This window comes from Epinephelus fuscoguttatus, linkage group LG8 (assembly GCF_011397635.1).
Source record: "Epinephelus fuscoguttatus linkage group LG8, E.fuscoguttatus.final_Chr_v1".
In the NCBI taxonomy this organism is placed as follows: Eukaryota; Metazoa; Chordata; class Actinopteri; order Perciformes; family Serranidae; genus Epinephelus; species Epinephelus fuscoguttatus.
In genome coordinates, this window is record NC_064759.1 from 12050726 (window position 1) to 12076991 (window position 26266).

The 26266-nt window shown below is 43.4% G+C and overlaps 2 protein-coding genes across 3 annotated transcripts; one reads left to right on the forward strand and one right to left on the reverse strand.

Annotated features, from left to right (window-relative positions):
• Positions 1-17: 17 nt before the first annotated feature.
• rnf41l (ring finger protein 41, like) lies at positions 18-5058 on the forward strand. The gene is made up of 6 exons (XM_049583931.1): positions 18-79; positions 182-388; positions 916-1055; positions 3132-3294; positions 3376-3496; positions 3891-5058. The coding sequence occupies exons 2-6, from the start codon at positions 183-185 to the stop codon at positions 4296-4298; spliced, it is 1038 nt and encodes a 345-aa protein (XP_049439888.1). The 5' UTR covers positions 18-79; position 182; the 3' UTR covers positions 4299-5058.
• A 131-nt stretch (positions 5059-5189) lies between these two features.
• Positions 5190-25529, reverse strand: virma (vir like m6A methyltransferase associated). 2 transcript variants are annotated; one of them, XM_049583930.1, is made up of 27 exons: positions 25428-25529; positions 24827-24939; positions 22383-22469; positions 19904-19952; positions 19655-19817; positions 19390-19509; positions 17367-17585; positions 16071-16801; positions 15691-15828; positions 15348-15574; positions 14709-15236; positions 14474-14628; positions 13789-13871; positions 13187-13280; positions 11300-11688; positions 10959-11114; positions 10613-10848; positions 10280-10529; positions 8808-9025; positions 8553-8685; positions 8144-8284; positions 7897-8051; positions 7537-7633; positions 7040-7206; positions 6562-6911; positions 5902-6048; positions 5190-5806 (listed from the first exon to the last, which is right to left on the reverse strand). In XM_049583930.1, exons 1-27 carry the CDS (start codon positions 25488-25490, stop codon positions 5598-5600), a joined length of 5418 nt encoding a protein of 1805 aa, XP_049439887.1. In that variant the 5' UTR covers positions 25491-25529; the 3' UTR covers positions 5190-5597. The 2 variants fall into 2 exon arrangements, with proteins under 2 accessions (XP_049439887.1, XP_049439886.1); XM_049583929.1 differs by having other exon boundaries at positions 17337-17585.
• Between the last annotated feature and the right edge of the window lie 737 nt (positions 25530-26266).

Genomic DNA, 26266 nt, shown 5'->3' on the forward strand with positions numbered 1-26266 from the left:
AGGTCACCTGTGGGGGAACAAGTGGAAATCAACAGAAGGAAAGAAGAAGAGTTGGATGAAGTGAAAGTTATTTTGTCAGGTAGGAATATTATCATCAGAGAAGAAGAAAATGAGCCAGCACTGTGGCAAGATTGAAGTTTTGTTCCCTTAACTTGCATCACGTTTAATTTTGTGGTTGTAGGATGGGCTATGATCTGGAGAGGTTTGTGGGCTATGTGAATGAGGGTCTTCTGTGCTGTGTGTGTCGAGACGTGTTGGAGCGCCCCCTCCAGGCACCCTGCGAACACGCCTACTGCAGTGCATGCATCAGCAGCTGGCTGGTCCATCACCCCTCCTGTCCAGAGGACAGACTTCCACTGGATGTGGGCAGTCTCAAGCCACTGTACAGGTCCGTCTCTGCACGTGTGTCTTTTATTATCATAGAAAAAAATTGTAAATGTTTACTTTTAAAGGGGAACACCGCCTAAATTAAGAATGCCAATGTTATTTCCATGGCCTAAAAAAGAAATAGTTGTGAAAATGACCTTCTTGCTCTTAAAGTCAGAAACCAGAGAAGTAAGCCTCAAACTTATGATGTCATCAAGTATAAAGTCTGAAGATGCTCTATAGACAATGAATCAGAGCCTGTTTGTTTTCTTTAATTTATACCCAAATCAGCTTTACTCTGTTGTAGTTTTATCAGTTCTGAAACAGAAAATGTACCTGTACTCAGAACATTCACCTGCACTACTCAGAGAGTTGTTTGTTTACTACTGATTTTTTACCGTCTTAGACCATAGGAGTAATATGTATGACTTTTGTAAATGGGTGAAGTTCCTCTTTAAGTTTTACAACCTCTCTCTATTCCATGGTGTCTCAAATGAATGCTGCTCTCTGTGCTCAGCCTCATTTCTCGGATGCTGTTTCTGGTCACAGGTACATGCGTAATGACCTGAACCGTCTGCAGATACGTTGTGTGAACGCAGGGCAGGGTTGCGAGGTGGTCTGCTCTCTGGAGAGCTTGCACACACATGAGGATGAGTGCGAGTTTGCCTTTGTGTCGTGCTCCAACACAGGTATGAAACCTCACACTGAGCTCTTCTAATGTGTCATTTGTTATGTTTGTGTTATGTTTTATAGTTCTTAAACTGTTATTCATGTGGATGTGGGATATAAGGGTAATGTGACACCTATGTGTGTGTTGGGGAGAGCAACAGGTGGCTCTTTAGTTGTCATGGCTACCTCCCAAACGAGTGCACCTATGGGACTCGTGCAGCTCCCACAGACCTCACACAGAGTGCATTCAGGGTCAACTTTCCATCACTCTTTAATGAGAAAAGTGTGCATGTATATACAAGCATGTGTTCTTGTGCTGACAATGTGTCTGTGACCTGTCATTGGCAGGTGGAGAGTACATATGTTACCACTGTGGTAGGTATAGTTACAGAGTGTGTGCATGCAGTGTGGCTGTTTGCAGTGTTAACATGCACTTACAGCAACATCGAGTTTTGCACAAGATTCATCCTGGTGTTTCTGTTGCTGTCTATGGCTGCTGTGATCTGTGAGAAGTTATTAAGTCTAATCTATAATGAGGCATAAGTGTAGTGAGGAGTGTGAAAGTTAGGGTGATCTAACCTATATCCTCAGGGATGGAAAACAATTATTTTTATACAACACACTTTTCCTTAACTTCTACTGTTTTAAGTGCATTGTAAAATTGGTAATTCTACCTTCACTTCAACAAAGTAAAAAGTAGATTTTTTTTAGGATTCATCATGTTACACAATGTTGTCACAAAATCAGGAGCATACTGCATTTACATTTGCAATGAAATGAGACCTTTCGACCTTGTAAGGTAATCTGAGACGGCTTTCTCACAAAGACACAATGGGTTCAATGTTTGAAAGCACAGCTGAAATGAAGATGATTGTTTGGGCATCTTTGTATTGCATGTATGACCAGATCTGACCTGTCTTCAAAATTAAGTTAGTTACTTACAATAACTTTCAACACAAATAATTTGTAATATTAAAGTAGCTCTATATGACATTCAAACATTAATCTAGTTGCACATGTCAATTTGCTATTTAAAGACATAGTGGAGTGATGGTGTCCTGAGTAGAGAATGAAGTCACACTCAATTTGTGTGTGTTGTAATCCAAGTTTAGCTGTGGTTTGTTGTGGCAGACAGTCTGGCAGGTGGCACGTGCATGTGAACGCAGGTGAGTCCCTGTGTGTGTATTCCACTGGCGAGCTCATCGCTGCCACTCTTCACTCGCTCATATGGCGGATACCACTAATAACCATGTCCTAGCCAATGGTGGGACGGCACTGTAGTGGAGGCGTAGCGCCCACCCTCCAGTTTCCCCGAGGTTAACACTGTTAGCTCTGTCAGCCTTGTTCCCGTTTTTAGCACTGTTCAAACATTTTGCACCGTTTGCGGCTAGCTGCCGGCTCGGCTACCTCCATGTTGAGAGCCATGTGCAGGCAGTGTGACCAGACTCTGCAAGACTATTAAATATCGCATCATATCAGTCAGTATGTTTACATGACATTAGAGAAAATCCATTAATTGTGTTAGTCCAAATTACTCCTTTATACAGTCAATCTGACCCAAACTGGCCTAGACGCTCTGCGCATGCTCCACATTTTCCACCCTGGGCTTTGACCCAGAAGTCGAATAGCATTAAATGCGTAACAGAAGTGGAAGACCCATTCTTACAAACATTTTAGAGACAGGAAACTAACAATGCAGATGGTGAGGAGAAAGCCTGATTGTAGAAACTGGCAAACATATTTTGGTGCACGCCATTTTTGGCTTCTGTCCGTGTGTACATCTTCAGTATGGATCCTACACATTGTTTTATAGACGAGACCCCGGGTCTGTGTGGACACTATGCCTTTATTTTTAGCGCTGTCTGCTGTAACCCTTCAACAGCGGCAGTTAAATTGCACGTGTCATACCCCATAGCTGCCATGGGGTAATAGACAACGCTCCAGTGTTGATTTAATAGCCTTAAGACTCTGAATCATAGATGTGCTCAGAATGGCATTGAAGGCTCCTTTAAATGTCCTTTAGTAAAATGTTTTGAGAGTGTTGTCTTCCTGGTGTATGCATTTACATATAAACTGGTTGCTTCATGTCCTGTCAGGTTGCCCTGTGCAGGTGGAGAGGCGGGGTTTGGAAGCTCACCTGTCAGAATGCAACTTCCGCAGCAGGGAGTGTCCCAACGGCTGCGGCCACACCCTGCTCTCCATTGACCAATCACAGCATAACTGTGTAGCAGAGCTGCGCACAGAGGTGGAGATGCTCAGGTAAACACAGACACGAGTGCTACAGTTGGTATTAGTTTTTTTTTTAGATCATCATTTTGTCTCACTAAATGTTTACGGCAGGGCAGAGATGCTGTGCAAGGTGGAGGAGGTGAGACGAGAAATGGAGTCTCGGCTGGACTCCCAGAGGAGACACATGGTTCAGAAAGAGTCGCAGCTGAAGAACGACGTGGAGGAGCTCAAGGTGACCTGTCAGTCCTTCTTGTGTATTTAACTCCTCAGTTTTTAAAGTAACAACATTAGTATAGAGCTGAGGGACTTGCACATTACTTGAGATCAAGGGCGTAGAGTTTGTTTCAACATTGAGGGGGACATATATGAAATTGGGGAGGTTGGGGAAATTTTGAGCATCAAAAAGCTCTCTGCATGTGTGGCATGTTGGAGAGGGGCTGTTGGCCCAGCACCTGCTGATGTGTGCTCCCCTTTTTTGTCTGATAGCTTAAGATCCAGATGTTCAAGAGGTTTTTATTTGGAGCCGAAAAATCCAAACAGGTCTCTTCCGCTTCAAGACAAACAGACCCAGTATGCCGTGACGCATGATGATGAATGTTCAATCATCCTGTGTCTTCTCTGTGCAGGGTCAGCTGTCCCGTGTGATGTGTGACATGCGTGCCCTGTTAGGAGCAGAGCGCCTGAGACGACAGGAGCTGGCAGAAGCAGAGCTGGAGAAGAGGGAACTGTTGGAGCTCCTCAGAGACCTGCAGCCAACCAGGAATCAGCATCCCTTTGAACAGGCACCCAGGGAGCAGCATCATCAGGGAGCCCAGCAGACATCTGCGTGGGAGCTGAACACAGAGCTCACCAGACACCAGCAGAGGGAGGCGTCTTTACATGCCTCCAGTCTGTCACTGCATTCAGCTCAGGTCATGAATGTTTCTGGTCCACCTCCGTCCCCTCAGCTGGGAGAGGGGACGCGCAAGGGTGGTACCAGGAGCCTGACTCTGGACTGCATCAAGAGAAAGAGTCGGGAGGTGACGGTCATCTGAGTGGATCGGACTGCTGGGGGATTAGCCAAACCAGGAAAAACTGAATCTCTATTTTTGTAACATTTGGCTAACAGTTTAGTGATGAAAATATCATCGAAACAGTTAAGTTGCGTAGTTTCTGGGATGAGTTTTAGATTTTTTTAATCAAATCAGTGTGAAACAACAGCTGAGAGAAAAACAGTCTGATGCAGAATCAACCAAATGATGTGTTTGAAAGGTCTTTTTGTGTAATTCTACAAACGCAAGTGATGTTTTGACTGTAGGCGTATATGAAAGTGAATAGACATTAATTTTGTAGACTCACCACTGATCTCATCTGTAAACAGATCGTTGTGTAATGTCTCTGGTTTTGTATCCCTCAGGTTTCAATTAAATACAGTCACTTCGATTAATTTTAATGATTTCAGGCCCATGTTATTGCTTGTGTCCTCGTTAGTGATCCACCTGATGTAACATGTTCAGCTTAGAAAATATTTGTTAAATGTTTTTTGAGAGTCCTGCAATAACTCGGTTACACAAGAACGTCTAATTTCTTTTTAAAGTCTAAGCTAACCTAAAATACTGAGAAATGTGTCTTGACTTAGTCTGTAATCTTTTGAGGGATTTTGAGTCTAAAGCATAGTTACACAAAGGATAACCTGTGGACCAATGGCAGCCCTCAGAAACACTTCGTGGGACGTCCTCTAGCTCACCTGGTGGAGTGGGCGCCCTATGTGCGGGGGCCGTGTCCTTGCCACAGCGGCCATGGGTTTGATTCCAACCTGCAGCCCTTTGCTGCATGCCATCCCATCTCTCTCACCCTTTCATGCTCAGCCTGTCCTGTCTAATAAAAGCCAAAAAAGCCATAAAATAACAATTTAAAAAAGAAACACTTTGTGCAGCCGCCCGAACTTGACATAAAATGCATCCATATTTTAATCAGTCCATTTCCATTCCATTACTCTCAATAAGTAAGGGATAATGCCCTACAAGGTGTCCATTATCACTTTTAAACGACTGACAGGGAGACGTGAACTGTCCTTTAACTTTTTAAGTATGATAAAGGTGATGAGCGCTCTGAGAAAAGCTTGTTTGCTGAAACACATTTGACGTGTGCTTAAAAACAAAAGTGTCTGCTCAGTTACTATGACATTTATTCTCTGAACACAACTCATGATAACAAAACATAAAACATCAACACAGGGTCTGTACGTCGTTGCGACAACATCATCCCACCATGTTTCCATGGAGACAGTATATTTAATATCCTGATTGGTCCGTGCGTTGCCATGAAAGGCTGCAGTCATTGCCCAGGTGAATTCACCTGGTGAAGGAGCGAACGTGTCTGCCCCTGCCACCTCCGCTCCCTCCCCCACCACTGAATTTGCTCCCCTGAGATCCTCTGCCTCCTCCACCTCCCCCACCGCCTCCTCCAGCGCTGCCACCCCCTCCTCCCCCGCTGAGCCATGACAGTCCAGCGCCTCCTCTTCCCCGCGGGGCTCGGTCCCGTGGAGCCAGCCTATATGCGCCTGGCAACAGAGAAGAGGACATTTTGAGTTCAGTGTTTAGAGATTTAAAGTGCAAAATAAAGTTCCGTGTGTGTGTGTGGGTGGATGCTTCATACTTGCTGGGGGTTGTCTGGAGGGCAGCGGTCCACGTGTGAAGTTGCTCTGGCCTCCGCGAGGTTCGCTGTAGGTTCCTCTGTGAGTGACAGCTGGAACTTGGCCACTCCATGATGAACCACGGCCTCCTTCTCTGCGTGTGTAGTTACCTACAGAACCAATACAGAGGATTTAGCTCCCTCTACTGGCCAAAAATGGCTCTGACCTGCAGTATGGCCGAATTCAAAACTACCACTAATTACTGACCAGTATGTCAATGGTTTGTCAAAAAGAGAATATGGTGGGTGCCTACCCAAAAATCACACATGATGTCGTCAGCACTTACAAACAATTATGTAATACTTTCAATGATGCACGGCAGCAGGGGAAAGTGGACACATTTCAGCCCTTGGCTTTCCTTAACATGCTGCATCAGTTCAGTACAGCATAATGAGTCCAGGGCTGAAATGTGTCCGCTTTCTCCTGCTGCCGTGCATCAGTACGAGTTTTTGTGCCATTACCCACGGCGCTGTCACACAAATGAGTTGCATTATGAAAGATCAGTATCTGTCAGCGTCAAAATCTGAGCTGAGCTGAGGCTTCAAGTCCTTTAACTACACTGATTGAGCAGATCATAAACACAGGTTTTTATCAAAATCAGCTGTGTGTGTCTCTGTACCTACCGGAGAGCAGTACACCTTTGGGTTGTGGTGGAGTGAAAAATCGTGTTTGGCTGTGGAAGGTGCCTCTGCCTCTGTTGCCAGTGAACAGTCCTCTGGTGGGGGGTTTGGGGGAGTTCTTTGGGGGCCGTTTGGGAGGCAAAAGTCCAAGGGGAGTTGTAATGTCTTTAAACTCCGCCGCCACAAAATCATCCACGTGCATACTGGGAGGACGGGAGGTGTTCTGTTTGCGCTGGCGAAAGATATCGTGGGGTCGGTTGAGATTCTGTCCAAACCCTCCTCGACCTCCGCGGCCACGAGGTGCAGCCATGATGTGGGCTCTCTTTGCAGGCTCAATGTAGTCTGATTTACCGCTGCAGAGACGAACAGGAGATGACATTCAGTCAGTTGATTTAAAAAAGAATCAAGGTCAAAGTTCTCTGCAAAGACTAACAGAACAAATATGACAAATTTAAAATGCAACCAAACACTGCTCGTGTACCTTGATGTAATGAAGGTCTCGTGCTTGTGTTTGCCCAGTCGGAAGCCTTTTGGAGCCTTAGTGTGACCAGGAGAGGAGGGCTCGGACAGGAAGGAGCGCTCCAGTTCTGCCTTCAGGTCCAGTTCTGGACAACACTCCTGAGCCAGACCCACCAGATCCACCTTCACCTGCCCCACAGACAAAGTCACAATCAGTGACAAAGTGTCCATTAATATAAAGACTACAGGCTGACATATTTTTTGGAAACGCGTGGGTCATGGGATTCCTGTGGAAAATGGCCAGAACTAACAACTAATGGAAGACTTTTGAAGCAATTATTTTTTCATTTTCAAAAAGAGATGCTTTTCAGTTATATTAAAGGTTGCTTCATACATTTATATGACTGAATTTGTGCTCATTCAAAGATAGTGTAATGAATGAATGAATGTTTCTCTGGCACAAAAATGACAACCACATGCCAGAGTGTTCTGCAGGCGCATGTACACATACACACTAACCATATCGAGATCTGCTTCGATGTCATCAGTTTGGAAGGGAGAGAACCACAGAGTCTTCAGCTGCTCATCCAGAGTTTCAGACAGAATGAACACCGTCCTACAGATAACAAAGCACAGAGGCATGATGTACTTATTGTCACATCCAGTGTTTCCTTTCACTTTCCACAAAAGCAATGCATGAGTCCATTTTAGTACATCATTTGTAAAAAGTTTAGTTTTAGTTGAGGAGGAAGCTGTAGCGTATACACGTCATGTTGATACCATGTTGTCATTTTAAAAACTACCTCCTTGTGATTGGTGATTGAATGAAGACAAAAAAAATCTTGATCTAAGTCATCTTGTATCATCCAGGGTCCGTACCTGTGATTAAACTGAGCTGCAAGCGTCTCCGGTGGTGGCAGAGTGGGCTCAGTTTCAACTGCAGGAGGTGCGTCTGTGGCCGTTTCCAGTGTCTGCCTCAGAACAATCACAGTCTCCAACATCGTCTCCAGTGAATCATCCTCCTTACACAGTTTCTGCAGGCACAGAGTTACAGAGTCAGTTAAATGCCAAGGCAGCATCATCCCTAACTGTGCAAAAATTATACACAGGTGTGCAAAATTTGTACCGTAATCTGTTTCTCTAAAGTAGGGAGCGGATGGGAGTCAGAGTCCTCCCACTGCAGTAGTCCTTTCATCTCGCAGCCTGACAGCAACCGTGGAGAAATGAACGCCGACTCCTCGCCAGACCCCTGGGCCTCATCTACACACTGGATTACAACACAGACAACAATAAAATCTAACTATCACATAATATGTGCAACTCGGCAAGAGGAGTCTTGCATAATTAGCAATTCAGATGCACCTCCCACATGCTTGGGAATTCATACTTGAAGTGGTCGCAAATGTCCAAGTTTAAACTGCTTCCAACAAACATTTTATGATTTCTACAATTACTTTGACAGCATGTACGCTCTCAGTACACACGGCATTAACTTCCGTGTGAAATGTGAAGTAGCTATAAAACCAGGTACTGACCATTGTTTCTGTGTTGACGATCTGTCTGAGGAAGTCAAGCAGAGCTGAGAGCAGATCTGCTGAGTCCTTGTTGAAGGCAAACACCAACCTCTTCAACAGCGTGTACAGACCACCACCATGTTTCTTCAGACCACTGAAACAAAGATAAAGCGGCATCAATGTCTTGTTTGATAAAGAAAAAGGCCGACAGGGGGAGGAGAACTGATCATAAAGGGAGGCAGTCGTAATGCCAAGAGACAGAAAGAGAGCATTTACACTTTGAGGTGGAAGAGTCCATAGTCGTGCTCAGTGAGGAATGTCAGAGTCCTGATACAGGTGAGGAGGAGTGGAACACTGCTCTCTGAATTCCCCAAAACCTCCAACAAGGCGTTGCACACTGATGTCATCATCTCTCGCCCTGGGAGTGCATTGGCCAGTTGCTCGGCCTCTGACACACAGGTCTCACCAGGTGGAGAAACCACCAGAGAAATGTCCTGGTGAAAATGGAAATTCATATTTTTTAGGCTGTGTCCTTTACCTCGTTTGCCTCTATAAGAAATATATCAGTGATTCTGGGCCTCAGAGTGCCACCTAGTGGTATATTTCAATGACAAGTTACGTTTGAATGTCACCCTGTTAATCACTACACATCGTGTGGTAGGGACAAACATGTTTTGCCACTGTCGGCTTGCTAATGTTCCCTCAGATGAAGTGACATGAAATGGATTAAAAGCAAGTGGTGAGGAAATATGACCCTGAATGCTTTCAATTTGGAGTCCTAATTTATTTTTAGAAACAACACATATTTAGAGCTGTTTATTTTTCTTCTTTTTTCATGTTATGTTTTTTGAGGCACTTGGACATTTTTAACAGAAGTGAGTTCGAAAGGTGTAGTTTGGATCTATTGGGGTGGGATTGTGTGGGCTACTTATCCATAGTTGGTGTACTACCTACAGTAGAGGGTATTGGTGGTTGGCACACATCTAGTTTGGAGAAGCGCCAGGAGTACTAACACGGAAGCTACGCAATGTACAGCTGTGGACAGGGGCAGCGACAAAACCTGTTTTGGCCAACAAGTCCAACCTATAAAATTCTATAAACCCAATTTAAGTGTATAATATATTGAGAGTATTTTCACCTCTTTACCTTCCCATCAGACAGCCTGTTCTGGCAGGGACGCCATTAACAGCCTCAGTCCCCCATCTATGCTCTTGCTCCAGACTCCATTGACAAAAACACCAATCTTGGCTTCCTGAACATGGGATCTAGCTAGTTAGTGTTGCTGTGTGACTTTGGTGAATCCAAATTAACCATTTAAAACTCCAAAGTCACACAATACCACATACTAATTGATTGAGGCAGCGGAAGACCAGTAGCTCCCATGTTCAGCAATGTTAAATCACTGTTTTTCTCGATGGAGTCTGGCTTTGAAGACAGTGATATATGGGCTTTAGTTCCCCAATGGAAATTGTTGTGGAAAATATTATAAAAACAGTGACACTTAAACTGATACTGATATTTTTAGGTGGCTAAAATACGTTACATTGCTGCCCTGTCCACAGCAGTACATTTCTTAGCGTCCATGTCTGGCTCCAGCCTGCTTCTCCACACTGGAGGTGTGCCGACTGACATCTACTGTAGGTAATACACTGACTTTGGATAAGTACCTCATACAAACCCACTTGAAAAGATCCAAACTTTCCCTTCAAGTCATAAAAGGTTGAGAACTCCTGCACTGTACTACTTACCTGGTCACACAGTGACTGTAATATTGTCCCAACTATTTCGCTGCACTGCTGCTGCTGTAAGGAGTGGTCAGCTGGAGGAACTAACAGAGACAGCAGCGAGGGGAACAGATCGGCCAGCTGTTCATCCCCGGACACAGACCCGGACAGCAGGTGCAGTGCTGCGCTCTTACAAGATTTCTGTGACACCAGAGCGTCCATCAAGGACAGCAGACGCAGGACCTGGCCCCAGCACACGCCTTTCCCCTCCGCCCTGCAGTTAGCACATTGCATACACTTAAAACACAATTCACAGCATACACACAATCAACTCAGTGTGTGTGTTTTTTCACTCACGGCTGCAGCTCCTCCAGCAGCAGCTCCAGCGGCATCTTCATGATGAGTGTCGCAGTGGGTGAAGACAGGTCTGCCAGCTGAACACACATTCTCCTCAGCATGGCCAGGAGAGGAGGGCAGCTGGTGGCACACACACACCTCAACGCCTCGGAAAACACTTTCCACTGCGCCCGTATGTGCATGCTCCACAGCTTCCTTGTGTTTAAGGCTACGGCCACATCTTGGACCGATATCACCTATGGAGCCAATTTAAGGTCTATTAACATGAGTGTGTTCATAATTTGTAATCATCAGAGGGTGAAGGGAAGTACAGGACAGATGGGTGACCAGTAGGATAGACAGTTACCTGAGTGCTCTGCATTGGCAGTGGAAGAGGCAGGAGTTCAGACAGCAACGTCAGACCAGAAAACAGACCTTCAGGAGCTTTTAGCAGTGAGCTCAAAACCTCCTTTAGCATCAGAGACCAAGTGTTGCTGGCCAGAGTCTCCTCTGTATGAGTCACCTGCACCAAAACACACAGACACACAGACACACAGACACAGACACACAGACACACAGACACACAGACACACACACACACACACACACACACACACACAGACTCAGAATAATGATGACTAATAACACTTTGTGCACAATATTTCTTGGCCTTGACAAACATGCCTACTTTCTTGCTCATTCACACACCTCTTCATTGACACCCTGCGTGAAGGTGAGCAGTATATCAACGATAAGTGCCTGCACTCTTGTCTCCTCTCCGTCTAGACGTCCAGACGCGGGGATGGAGCACACTATCATGTGGAGCGACACCAACACGCTGGCCACGCGCGTGTCCCTGAATTGGAAAGCTCCCCCGCGCAGCAGCTCCATCAGCATGGTGCGCAGCAACCGCAGTGTGCTGATACATATACTGAGGATCATGCAGCGCTGGGGCGTGGGGCCCATGTGTCCGTGTACACGCCATGGCTGCAGCAACACACTGCACAGCTTCTGTAGGACACGCACACACGTATCCAGACCCTCGCCGGAGAACAGTTGGACCCCTGCAAGACTCCACTTAAGATCCCTCTGCTGACCTGTAGAAAGAAGACATTGTGATGAACGTGTCCAATATTGAACAACAGCTCCCACTTCTATAACAGCCGACATTAACAAACACGGTAACCAGTTTTACAGCTTAAAGGTACCCTGTGGAGTTTTTGACCACTTGTAACTATGAGCACAGATTCTTGCTAATGGTCTCCTGCTATTCCATTGATCTACAGGTGGTGATAACAGTATGAAATACAGCAATGTGCCAGCAAAAGCAGGGAGGAGGACATCTGCAAGCTTGTAATTGTGGATATAAACAATGCAAGATTTAAAATACTTATAAATCGTCTTCTCAAATGTTTTATGAGACAGGAAATCTATTAAACAGGTTTGTTACACACAATGTGCTTTGGTGAATTACACACAAAAGGACATCTCTACAGGAACAGTGTGTAGGATTTAGTGACATTTAGCAGCGAGGACTGCAGATTGGGAGAAACTTTGACCCATGCTTACCAACATTTTTGAGAAAGGAAATTGGGGACACAGATGGTGAGGTGGAAGCCTGATTGTAGAAACTGCTAGATATTTTTGTTGCATGCCATTTTAGGCTCTGTCTGTACGTACATGTTTACTATGGGTCCTACCCACTGTTTTATAAACGAGACCCCCGGTAAAGACAGTGAATAAAGCAGTTTCACCCTAAAAATAAGTGATTCTCCAACACAGTTCAGCTTGTCCCAGGCAGGCTACCTGCACCTGCTAGTCTGTGCTCAATTTTTCTCTCTGATAACTTAAGATCCAGACGTTCAAGAGGTGTTTCATTGGGAGCCAAATTATTCACAGAGGTGTCCTCCTCCCAAAAACAAACAGACCAGGGGTCTCATTTATAAAACAATGCGTAGGATCCATACTAAAAATGTACTTACTGGCAAAAGCCAAAAATGGTGTGCGCTGAAAGATATCCAACAATTTTTACAATCAGGCTTCCACCTCACTATCTGCATCACCAATTTCCCATCTCCAAAATGTTCCTAAGCATGGGTCAAAGTTTCTCCCATCAATTCTGTTTTTATAAATCACAACTTTGCATGGGAGGTGGCGTACGCCTTGCTTTGTGCATACGCAGTGTTTATAAATGAGACTCCAGGTGATTTAAAGCTGAAGAAACACTGAATAAGCAGTTTCTTGTTTAAAAATGGTGGTCTGTGGCTGCTAATTGCAGAGGGGCTGCTAACTATGGTGGCCAATGTAAAAACAAAAATGGCCCTATCTAGAGACAGTGTTTGGTTTGGGCTACTGTAGAAAAATGGCGGTGCAGTAAGATGGACCATGTGGACGGAACTTGCTCCCTATGTAGATATAAACGACTCATTCTAAGGTAACAAAAACATAACAGTTCTTATTTTCAGGTGATTATACACTAAAGAAAACATACTTCTTATATTATATTCCATTTCTGCCAATAGAGCCCCCTAAATCCTACACACTGGACCTTTAATATTCAAAAAATTAAAGAAAAATCATGTTTAGTGTCTTTACCTTCTACAGCAGGTGGAGCGGAGGCAATGTGACAAAGGACCCTGAGAGCAGTGACCAGTCCAGCTCCCTCAGCGGTCAAAACATTTTCCACATTCTGAAGTCAAGAGAGGACACATGTTTAAAATGAAACATAGTGCTGATATTTGCATACAGCCTTGACTCAAACATGCTATAGTGCAGTTACATGTGTGAGCAGTTCAGACTTGTCGGTGACATTCCAAGGAGATAAAGTGTTTATCTGATGGCTTAACGCTACAAAATTACATGAAAAACATATAGTTGAGTGTGTGACTTAAAATAAAAAACTGTACTCTCAGAGTCCCGGTGGAATAGGGTAGGGTGAGAGATCTTGATTTCTTCACTAAAAGCGTGAATGGATTCACTGAATTAAATGTTATCGACAAATCATTGGCAGCTGCCCAAACGCAACCAGCTCCAACTGAAGAGATTTATCACTCAATGCATTAACAGGACTCAGAAGTTATTAGGAGTGTCTGCGGGGTGATATAAAGAGATGAAAGCTCACACAGTTAATGAAAATGAAAATGTAGCGAAATATTGCTTTACTTCAGCAGTGCATATCGTGAGGGACAGATCCGTACCTGTTTGATGTAGTCTATGAGGGTGGGAATGCTGCCAATCTCAAAGCGGACTTTTTCCAGAGGCTCCAGCCATTTGCTGAGCTCTGAAGCACAGAGAAAGAACAAAATATTAACAATAAAAAACAAAAACACACCTACCAACAAGTCTAACATATGGCATGATAATTTACAGGGTTCCCACATATTTTTACTCATGATTTTTCAAACACTTCCATTCATTTTACATTATGTTTAATCCGATTTCCATGACTTTAAGTAGTTTGAAATGGGTGGGCTTATAGTGCGATACAGCCATACATTATTAAACATGCTCGTTACAGGTATCTGTGGATAAGCAAACTGCTAGCGCTTGCTTACTTGACTTGCTCATCAGATATTGTTGCCACCAGCTAGCTGCATATAAGACCAAACTGGCAACAAAACGTCAAGGAAAAAAACAGAAGATACTTTAGATGTCAATGCCATTTGATGTGTTTGGATTATAATTTTGACAAGTTTTATGCATCTAGTTCTTGTTAAACAAACATTTGTTTTATAGACATGTCTGACAGTTCATTTGTGACCTTGTCTGAACCTGGGAGTTCAATATACCTTGATAAATAAAGGTTGTCCCTTTGGGCTTCCCCATCCAAGTGCATGAATGACCCTACATACTGGCTGGATATAATTTATAAGTAATATTTACCCTGCAACTTGGCATTCAGGTCATCAGCCTTGGCTATGGTGAGTAGTGGGGCAGCAAATTGTTCCATCATCCGCAGTTCATTAGAGGTCTGTACCACTAGTAACACCAGCATGCAGGCGTAGTTATACGTCACTGCTTTGCGAGCTTTGGCCTCACTACAAGAGAAGAAGACAAAAAAGTGAAAACATACCCAGAAATCACTGCACAGGTGCCTGAAATAAAACCAAAATCATACCCCTGTCCGTCCTTGCTGTGGTGCTGAAGCAGTGTGACCAGACACGACAGGTTGTTATCCAGGCTGAAAACATGGGCCACAGCACTGCGACCAGTCTGTGTGAAGGTCATCAGGTAGAGTGCATGGAGCATGCCCAGTACCTCCGGGTTGTCACCTTCCTCTAGCCCAGCTCCTCCGTCTCCTCCCATGGCCACATGGCTCATGAGCTCTGACACGCCCTGCAGAGCATGCAGCGCCTGCATTAGCCACACACCGAAGCCCTCTTCACCAAACCCTGGCCCTGTGACACCCCCCTCGCCCCCTGTAATGGCGGTCTCCTCGCTCTCAGCTTCTGCCATCGATGCCAGGAGACGCAGCAGCAGATTCGCGGGAGTGGGCTGGGCGAGAAGGAAGAGCAGGCCTGACTGGGTGAGCGACAGGAAACGTAGGAGCTCTCTAATAGCTTGGGTGACACCGAGGTGACCGGCCGCCGCAGCCGCTGACAGCACCGCTGCTGTGCTCTCCAGGAAATGGCATGCATGCATATACCTGAGAAGTGCATAATAACAAATCCAATCAAAGACTCACAACCACATATAACTTTATATCTGAGTGTCTGGACTGTGTGAGGTTTGAGGTCACGTGTGTTTAAATGTGTACCTATACAGAGTCGGGTATGGATCGTCCCTCTCCTGGGGTCCTGTTACTCTTGCAGTCGTCGGAAAGGCTTTCCCAGGTGGCTGCACCATGCAGTGAGGGGCTGTTTCTAACAGGTGATGTAACTCTTCCAAAACTCCCGCCAGCCTATCAAGCTCTGCCTCGCTCACAGGGGAGGAGTTGATGGATGGTTCCTCCTCCATGGGGCTCTCAGCCTCTTCCATCTCCTCCTGAGATTGACAGTCAGTCAACGATTATCATGAAAAATGCACTTTGAGGTCTTTGAATTTAGTAACATGTGTGTGTGTGTGTGTATGTGTGTGTGCGTGTATGTGTGTGTGTCTACCTGCTGTGGTTCACTCAGTGCTGCTGCTGCACGCTGCAGGTCGACCAGTACCTCATACATGTGGCTTTTCTGTAATATGGCGTTGCCAGCTGTAATGACCCTCACTGTCTCTTCACGCAGGAACAGCTGGACTAAACGCTATAAAGGACATACAGCTTAGTGTCAGATAGTAATGAGGCAAAAATTCACGTGAGTGTTTCTAAGGATGTTCTGTAAATGTAAAAGGTGGGCATAAATGTAGCAATAGTTATGCATTTTAAAACAAAAACTCATTAGTTAGGATTTAGCCTAGACCTGGCATCTCTGCTAAAGAAAAAAAGTATAAAACAAAGTGTTGACAGAAAGAACATTTGAAAGTTTGTATACTTTATGATGCTAACCTGATAGCCACTCTTCTCTGATTCTCCTGCATGCAGGAAAGCCTCTGCACCAGCAGGAGCACTGGTCAGAGCACCAAGCGCTTTCAGGATACTCAGCTTCAGTGTAGAGGAGACATGGTCGGCTTGGATCAGCTCCAGCAGCACACCCAGGGCCCCTTCTCGCAGCAGCACTGTGAGGCCCTGTGGGCACTCTGCAAGCTGTGAAGCTAGCTTGGCACCAGCTTTCAACTGTCTGAGGTTAAGAGCAATGGGTTGTGTGAGAGCAATCTCCATGCTCAGAGCTTGGAGCGCCCATTGGACTAAAACTCCGAGGGGTTCCTCCATCTCACTCTCTCCTTGTTTGACTAAATAAGCCAGCCCTTTGGCCAGTAGTGCAGGTGCCTCCTCCAGAGCAGTGACCCAGCGAGCATCTCTGTCATCTCCAATATTAGCTAGGAGCTCTTTAAGCTGGGCAACAGCCTCAGCTTCCTCTCCACCTGCTGGTTCTTCTGTTCCACCAGGGTCTCTGGGTTCCTCCACACTGGCCTTCTCAAACTGGGTATCAAAGCGAGTCTTGTATGGAGGAGTGAAGTAGAGCAGGGGCCTGAGTTCTCGCTCATATGGGTCATACTGGACTGGTGGGACAGATGCCAGGTCCTCAGGAGTGTAGTCCATGTCAAATGTGGGCAACTTGAAGCTACCGTTATCCAGATCATCCTCATCGCTGGAAATCTGCTCATAGCCGTCATCACCTGGAAGATTGGGAGGGATGAAAAAGAGAGAAATTTGACAAAAGTTAATGTTTGAATCGTTCAACCATTGTTAAAATATGTGTGAAAAAAAAAAAAAAAACGAATGAAAATGGGGAGGCCAGCAACTTCTACATATTCCCTTGATCATTCACAAAATCATACAGAGAGAAACCTACTCACACACGGCGCCTCACTGCAAACATGCTGGGTTAGTTTGACATGCAGGATGTGACTACAGCACAAGCATCAGCCATGGCTGTGACAATGATCTCCACATGACAGCTTATGCATGTTGATCATAAGCCTTCAAAGCAGCTTGGGGGAAAGGCTAGTTGAGAGTTTGCAGCGCCTGGCGGTTGTAGATGGAGGCAGCATGCCACAGCACACACTCTCTCCAACTGTCACTCAGTCCCAAATGGACCCTGCTCCTGTGGCCCCCGGGGGAGTCTGACGAGTTTGCAGTACCAAGGGGTTCAGGGCCGGGCATCCATTTGGGATTGCAGACTATCCTACTCTCACAAATTAACTCCCCTACCTTCCTCCATCTCCTCTTCCTCGTCCTCACCCTCATCTTCCTCCTCCTCTTCTTCCTCCTCTTCGGGAATGCTCCCCTCAGTCCGCGCATCTTCTTCCTCCTCTTGCTCCTCCTCATCCTCCTCCTCATCACCTTCTTCCTCTTGTTCAGCATCTGAGTATGTTTCATCAGCTGGCAGTGATCTTTCAGGAGACACGGCCTCCAGGTAGTCGTCACGGCCCTCACATGGCTCCTCTTTGACCACGCCCACTGTAAATGTCACAAGACAGACCGTAGGGCACAATGTTAGGCGAGCATCCCCACAGGGCACACATAAACATGCAAACTATACATTTATCTACACAAGAAGAGGCCTACTTAGGCAAAACAGCTTAAGGATCATACCTGCCGTTTTGGATGTTCTTACACAATGCTTTTGCTGTACATTAATGTCAGCCACTGTCAGAAGGATAACACTTTCATACATGTTTCAGCGACTGGCGGGCAGCCACTGCTTTTCATTAATTTCAGTACATTGTGAGAATCAGCATGCAGAGACTTGCTCAGGAACGCATTATCATGAACATTATGTGCCCTTCACTTGTACAAGAACACTTAGTTTTCAAATACACTTAAAACACGGCAGGGATTTGCATCTCCGGCTACCTGCTTGAACGTGTGTCTTCAACTGATAACGCACTTGTCGTGAGTCGATGACATTTTAAAGCAGCAGGCTGATCCACGGCTTTAAGGTCATTATTTGGCTTCGAGTGTTTTTCCATCACACAGCACAGCAGGTAAAATAAGTTCACCTGCAGTAGGTGAGCTATTTGCAGAGGTGCAGTGAGAGCCTGTGGTCTGCAACTCTTCTGTTTCTGCTTGTACTCTTCCTCCCTGCAGTATTAGTAGGCTTGTTTTTATTGAGGAATACCTGGTAACAAAGTCTGGCTAATTTCATGACGAATACATTTTACTTCGTTTATATTTTTCAAAATAAAAGTCCTGTTATTTGACATTTAAAGCTTTTATTGTGAAGCAGCAACCTAAGGAAATGTTTTCATCCGCAGTAAGTTACATGACTCCTGTACAGCTGAAAGCGAGCATCAAACAGTAAAATAAAGCAGATGTCTAAAGTACAAACAGAGACGCAGTACTCAGAGCTGAAAACACAAAGACTTTTAAAACATCTTTCTGTCTGGTCTCCCGCAGAGAAATAAGACGCATCTGCAACCCACGGTTGTTTAAGGGGAAGAATGAGGGATTATCGGGGAGCTGCAGCCGATGGGACATCACTGCTACCCACTTGGAGGTGGTATGGTATTCTTTTGGCCCCGACTCGGGAGATGGTCCATCTCGGGCACGACTTGGTGTGTCTAGAAGGCAAACTCAGTGCAGCCAAAAGTGCCAATGGAAAAGCCCTATTACAACTGAATCACCATGCAATGATAAGGTTACTGCGAAAAATAGAGGACGAGCAAGGTTCACCTCTGTGTGTTCATTTTCTTATTCCACTGAGCTAGAAGCCTGCTGTGATTGCATCAGTGTAATTGATAGTGAAAACACTGGCAACCCTCCGAGATTAACTGCCACATAACAGGGACGTTAAATGATTGTTGTTACGAGGTTATTCCATTGTTATTGCTTAGAAACGCTGCCCGACATGTATGTTATATGTCACACTAAAGCCTGACACTGTTGTATTAGACGTCACACTTTTGCCTCTAGGATGCCGTAAGGCTATCTGAAATCATCATCATCTGAAAATGTGTTTGGTTCTGAATAAAAAATAAAAGCCGGAGTAATGAAGGGTGTTAGCTGCAGCCCTGTCATAGGATCTACAGTCACTTCACTGTTCTCTGCTACTAACAAACACAACAAGAGTCGCCACCATCATGCTAAAACCTTTTTTATATGTATTGTTTAATAAAAACTGTAAATTTTATGCCCTCGATGTAAATTGGTACCGATAATGGTATTGAATATCGACATTTTTTCAAGGTATTGTATCAAAGTTAGAAGTTCCAGTATCTTGAAAACAGTATGTGACAGCAGAGTACAAATCTGCAGTTCTCACCTGTCACTGGGACCTGCTCTTCATCATCATCATCTGGGGGCGGAGGCCCAGGAGGAGTACGGGGCCCTCTGGGTGCTGGTCTGGGTGGGCTGCCATTGTACTGGTCATCTTTTTCCCACTCTAAGAAAACAAACCGTACAATAGATTGACAGTATAATAAGCAAGTGATGAAAAAAAGGAGATAACCTGGTCACTGGATGTTTCAGTTTCAAGAGGTGGGTGTGAAAGAGAGCGAATTCGCCAGTTTCGTTTTAATGATGCGCACCTTGTTTAATGATCCGCTTGGGCCCACTTGGCTGTTGAGGGGGTGGGGGTGGAGGAGGAGGGGGCGAGGCTTGGTCATGTCCATGTGAGCGCTCTGCTGTCCCATACACTGCTATCGTCAGACTGGTGTACCAGCCACGTAGCACCAGGCCGTCAGTGTTCACCTGAACGCACAAACCCCATTTAATTATTCACAAAACAACATAAAAAAACCCAATGATCTTATTTGTGGATTATTATTATTATTTACCTTTCCACTGGGTCTGAACACGATGGACTTGTTCTCATCATATTCCAGACTGAGGGCAGAGAGAAAGACAGGGCAGATTAAAACATCAGCTCAAATATACACCAAGGCTGAACGATTCTTGAACTTGTGTATGTTTGCTCATCATATTACAGATTTTAGTGTAGAAAATTAGCGTGCGAATGCAACAAAGCTAAGCAGCAATCTGTTAAGTCCTAGATAAACCTCTTTCCAAACAGCACAAAATTGCTTTGTAATTATGCCTGAAAACCACTCCGTCATCATGCCGTACATCCTTATCTTTTTCTCCTCCACTCTGTATTGCCCAATGGCCAATAAAGAGCATAACCTTTAACGAGAAATGACTTATTCAGGTTTCACTATGGTAAATTTAAAACTTTTAGAGGAAGCTGAATATAATGTGTTTTAAGACACTTAAAGACCTGCAGATACTTTGAGCAGAATTATGTTTTTCCCCTTCTAATTTAGTCTTTTCTTGTGACTTACAAGCACCTTGTTCTTTTACTGCTGTTTATGTGTATGTATGTTACGTGGCAATATTGCATTAACCATGGATGCCAAGTATGGATATTTGTTATTGTAAAACTTATTTATATTGCATGTACAAAATAAACATTTCTGCCTTCTAGAATAATAAAATTAGTTTCTTTTTTTAGTCAACAAGATACATTTTGCTGTAATAAAAATGGCTGAAGTGAGATGAACAGACTGAAACGTTGTCTTGTTAGATAAAACAGGTGCTGCTTTAAGTGAAAGTCTCACTGATTGTCACACATCTGAGTGTGTGAAATTTGTTCTCCGCATTTGACCCATCCCCTGAGGGAGCAGTGCCGCGCTCGGGAATCATGCGGTGATATAACCCCCCAATTCCAGCCCCTGATGCTGAGTGCCAAGCAGGGAGGCAATGGGTCCCATTTTTATAGTCTTTGGTATGACCCAGCCGGGGATCGAACCCACGACCTCCAAGTCTCAGGGCGGACACTCTACCACTAGGCCATAATTTGCATTTGACAAAAGGTAATAAATCACAACATATCGAAATATACATTATCTCAATACTCAGCATAACGCAAAACATAATACTGTATCCTGACTTAATTATCGTGACATCATACTGTGGAGCCTGTGGTGCTTCGCACATATTTTAACACTCTGTTTAACCCACTTGACATCAACAGGAAGTGGGCACCATATGGTTTTCCTGGATTATAAAACTGAGATCAAACAGTAAAACTAAGCAGTGCCGATCAAATTTCAATCAGATTCAGTTACTGTGTTGCCTGTTTGATTTAAGAAACATGTTTTAGCTTAGTGTTTGACCGTAATTCAAGATCATTCGTTACCAGCCAGCCAACACTTTCTTTTTTGGACGGGCAACTCGTATTATGTCACCTACCAGCAGGAGCATTAATTGGGCCGGCGCGGCACAGTACATTCTGGTATTTGAGGATTTTCTACCTCTTGAACAAAAGCAAATGCCACAGCTCTTTTTCTCTGTTTTCTCTGGTCATGTAGCACCAATTTTGAAAGAATTTGCATCTTTTTACTGCATAGACAGTCTGATTTTATTAAAGACCATTTTGCCAGCAGTGGAACCTCTAAAAATTATTCAGATAAAAAAATCTGAGAGGAAAGATTCAGTGTTACATTGAACTGGTCACATTGCACTAGCAGAATGCAAATGGTCCCAAGCAGACATATCTGAGTTTTATTGGGTCACAAATCAAAAGGTTGGGAGCCACTGGTCCTAATCAAACATCATGTAACTGTTATGGATTGGTTGCAATCAGGACCAGGAGGCTTTGCAACATGGTAGATAACACACCTCATCTTGTAAAAAACAGTATTATCAGGGTTATCTGAATCACCCAGATCCTGATTATCACCTCAGCTGACAAAAGGATTCTTGTGTCAAAGACATGTCGGTAAAATTTGTCTTTGACATTTAGAAGATACTTTAATAGCAAACAGACAGGTAAAAGATCTACTCCAAACTTTCCCAGCAGATATAATAACTCGGGTGTGTCGTATTTACAGTTTTAAACAACCCTTACACAATGGAAGACTCTAAATACAAGTTCACGCTGTGCTGCTGCTGTGCACACTTCAGTTGTTATGACAGTGCAATAAAAAGGTTGGACTCAATCATTCCACTATTCATCTATTCCATCGGCACCTCTTAGTTTTTGCGTCACTTTCAGCTACTGTGTGGGTGGGGTTGAGTTTCTGGACAGACCAGTTGGCCAGCATAGGAACAAAGGGACCTGAATAAGGGTGGGTGCACAGACATAAACACACCCACCCCTCCAGCTTGTGAGAACAGGGCTCAGATGCTACCATGACTGGTTCTACAGGTGAGACAGACACCTGCATTTTAAGCAGTTTTGAGATTTGACCAGGTTATGAAGAGATAAAAGAGAGTCTCGGAGCAAACCCAAAACAAAACGAGAGTGATTCTGACCTGCCCAGTCTGTGGAACACAGGGTTGTTGGGTTTGGTGACATTATTAAAGAACAGCTCCAACTGGAAGGCGTGAGGAGATGTCTCCCTGGAAACACAGAAACACACACATGCACATTACTATGGCAGTCAGGTTCTGATTCAGTCCTGTTCTATACAGCAGGTTTTACGGATTATTACATTATACATCAACACAGGAGTGGGCATTATGACAGTATAGACTCAGCGGCCATTTTGTTAGGTACACTTATACATCTATCTATTCCAATTCAATACAACAGCTCTGCCATAAATTCAACGTTTTTTTAAGTCTATAATGTTCTGTTTTTGTTGATACTGTTTGACATGTGTCAACTGAATTAAGTCTATTGTTGTGGTATAATTTAAAGGTTTAAATTTTAAAGTTCTGCAATGACAGCACCACATATTTACGCTATGCTACAAACAGCAGCGGAGCTACAAGGTGCTAAGTGTAAATTCTGAGTTGAGCAATGCCCATTTTTCCCCCTGTGCACCAAGAGTTGAAAAATGCTCAGCGCCAGGTAGAACGCTGTACTTGTCATTTTCACGTTGTCACTTTTGACCCAGCTGTTCATTCACAGTGGAGGAGGGACAAATACCACAAAGACTAAATGTCACATCTTACATGTACACGTGCTAAACAACAAAAACAATGGAAGAGAAATATGTTAACATACTGTAGGCTACATAAATTTCCTCTCATGAGCCTACATAGACCGGCGGGTCTGTCATCTCTGCCTACATGCTTTAGCCGTCCATTCATTCATACATTTTTACTGTCGCAGAATTTCTGTATCATAGCAACCAGATGAAACCAAAGCATCTCTGCTGTAAGACAGCATCGTCAAAGCACTCTCAAGCACGCCCAGCTGGGTGATTCTTAACGAGTGCCTGGCATTTTCATCCAAGAACAAAAAGCTTTGGTGGACACAGCCCTTTAAAGAGAATCAGTCATTGGCAATGACAGTCTTAACTCTTAGGCTCCCATCAAAAATGCTCGTTAAATATGTTTAAAATGAAAGGTGTCATATGGTGTTGTACTGGACTACATTATATTCAGATGAGGGTTTCTAATTTTTGTCATTACATACATGATGGACTAGAACATTAGAAGAACCTCCAAATATGATTCAGTCCAGAACAACACCACTATGAACTATGACCTCACTCAGAAACACATAATTCAATGAACAGTTCTGTGATAGTGTTATCAAAACTGAACAATATAATCATTATGATCTGCTCAGGTGTGTGCATTGCTGAGCACTGAGCCCATTCGTTCAGTTAAATTACATCACACATTACCCAACAGGCTCAGCAGGAATCAGGATCCACACAACAATGGAGCTCGGATGTCAAACTACTTTCTTACAGGCACACACATACAGCTCAGGTATCTGCAGCAAACAACCATCGCCAGAGGCGACACATCAGTGGCAATGAGGTTAAGTATTTCCTGCAACCTCCTAATTCTTTTCTCTCTCAATCCAGTGCCGATACCTGGAGTCTGGGTATCTGCTGATACCAAAGAGTATCAATCTCATACTAGTGCTCTCTTTTTCCCAAATTTCAATCTACATACCACATATTGTATCAGTCATTTTGATGTGAGGTAACATGTGGTCAGGGAATGCTGTGGCACTAAAAAGTCAGCAGTGCACCATGAATGATGGTGATGAATGTAACCAATAGTGGCAATGCTGAATTTTAATATCAATATAAATATTATTAGCCACATGTAAATTGTAAAATTTGTTGAAAAAGAGCTTAAATTAAACAGGAATACTAATACATATATGTGTATGACTGGTGAGGGGGAGTCAGTCTTAGGAAGTGACCTCATTTATCATCCTTGAAGCCTCAGGGTGGAAGATCTTTCTGAGCACCATCTATTGTGCATTAAGCCAAACAAGCCACTCTTTGCAGGGTGTTGCAGTCGTGTTTGGTGCAGCGATGCTCCCCATCAGGATGCTCATGATGGTGAGGTTAAACCCAGAATTACCTCAAGCATCTGGTGAAATAGTCTGCCTTGCCACTGACAGAGAAACTGTGTTTACTGTGAATTGGTCATGTGCTTCATAGAGTGTGCATCTGCTTCAACAGTGATACAGATCTGGTGCATCAATTGGTGTGTCCCATTGACCCACCTAATATTGCGTACACCCTTGTTGTTATGATGGGATGGACAAATTATTTGGAACACCTCTCATAATACAGAACTTGTATACTTTGACAGCACCAAATGAACATAGAGGTGAATAAACAACTATCTAAAACAGTTTAAACAAAAACTGTATATTATGACCTTCACGAAGGAGGATTTATTGCAGAGTTACTTTATTAGACTGCAATGGCTTTATCCACGTGGACTTTCTGTACAGTATGCCAGACACTGAGTGTTTGAGGGTGTCATGTCACTCTTACCCAAATGCTCTGCTGTCGGGCAAGTTGCTGTGTGCTTTGATTCCTGGAGGAATGACCCGCACCTCTGTGATTAGCACCCCGCAAGGAAACCGCACCACATCCACGTTGGTTAACTGCAGTGCATTAAACATCATAATTAATACAACCATTTACATAACAGAATGTCTTCACTTACCATACTAATCACAACTTAATATAAAGACCAGAATGGTCACTTTGGCTGCTATGAGGTAAACACCGCCAGGGTAAGACTTTACAGTTAGCATTAGCTACTCAGCTAACTAGCAAACAAACTGCGCAAGGATGTAAAAGACAACAGCTGAGTGTCGTTCTCTAATAATGTTGATGAAAATACGTTTGACAAATATTTCCAGGAACATCAGCTGTACATTTAGGCAACACTGTAGTGAAATAAAAGCTGTGAGTTGCAACGTTGTCATAACAATCATTATACTGCTGCTAATGTTAGCCATGTTGACATCGTTAGCTTGGAAGTTTAGCATCATTCTCCAAAACTCTTTATTAAAACCGATTTAAGTATTGAATGCATGCAGCTGTAAAGCAAATATACAACAGGGTGGTAATGTGTCAGAAATATTACCTCCGCACTTTGGTGCTTAAACGTATCTAAAAAAAGAAGCTCCGTTGAGGTGTCCCCCGCCATCGCTTTCTTGCTCTCTGTCCAGCCAGGGGTACACTTCCGGGATAGTGATTACTTCCGGGGCATGATCTACAGCGCGAGCGTTCCTCTGACATGAACACAAACAAATGAATATAGGAAATAGATTTTTATTTCTTTAATTTAAATTATTATTATTATTAGAAAATTTTAAAAAATCAAATCTAAATTAGATTAGTTGATCAATACATTATTATTTTTATTTTTACCATTTTATTGTTATTATTATTAGTATTATTGTTGTTGTTGTTGTTGTTGTTACAATTAATAATATGATATTAATAGCTCCATATTTCATATAAAAAAGTCTACTTTACAATAACTTTGTATAACAATACACTTTAACTTTTCAGAAAATATAGATTTTTTTTTACTTCAATTTTTAAAAAATATTGAACATAAAACCGGTACATTTGTGACAAGACATGAACAAATGTAAATAAGAAATAGATATACATATTCATATTCAAAATATAAATTAAAAGGAACGTAAAAAAAAAATTAGAAAAAGAAATTAAAAGCAATCTAATTCAGATTACCTGATTATTAAATATCCTTATTCTTATTTTTATTCTTACTATTATTATTGTTATTATTATTATCATTGTTGTTAGACTGCAGGAAAATCATAGGCTAAAGCTGTAAGACTATTTATAATTGTATAAATTTAATATCTACATCTATCATATAATAAAGTATATTACAATAACTTTGTTTTTAATGTACCTTAACTTTTCAAGAATATTTATTTTTTACTTTAA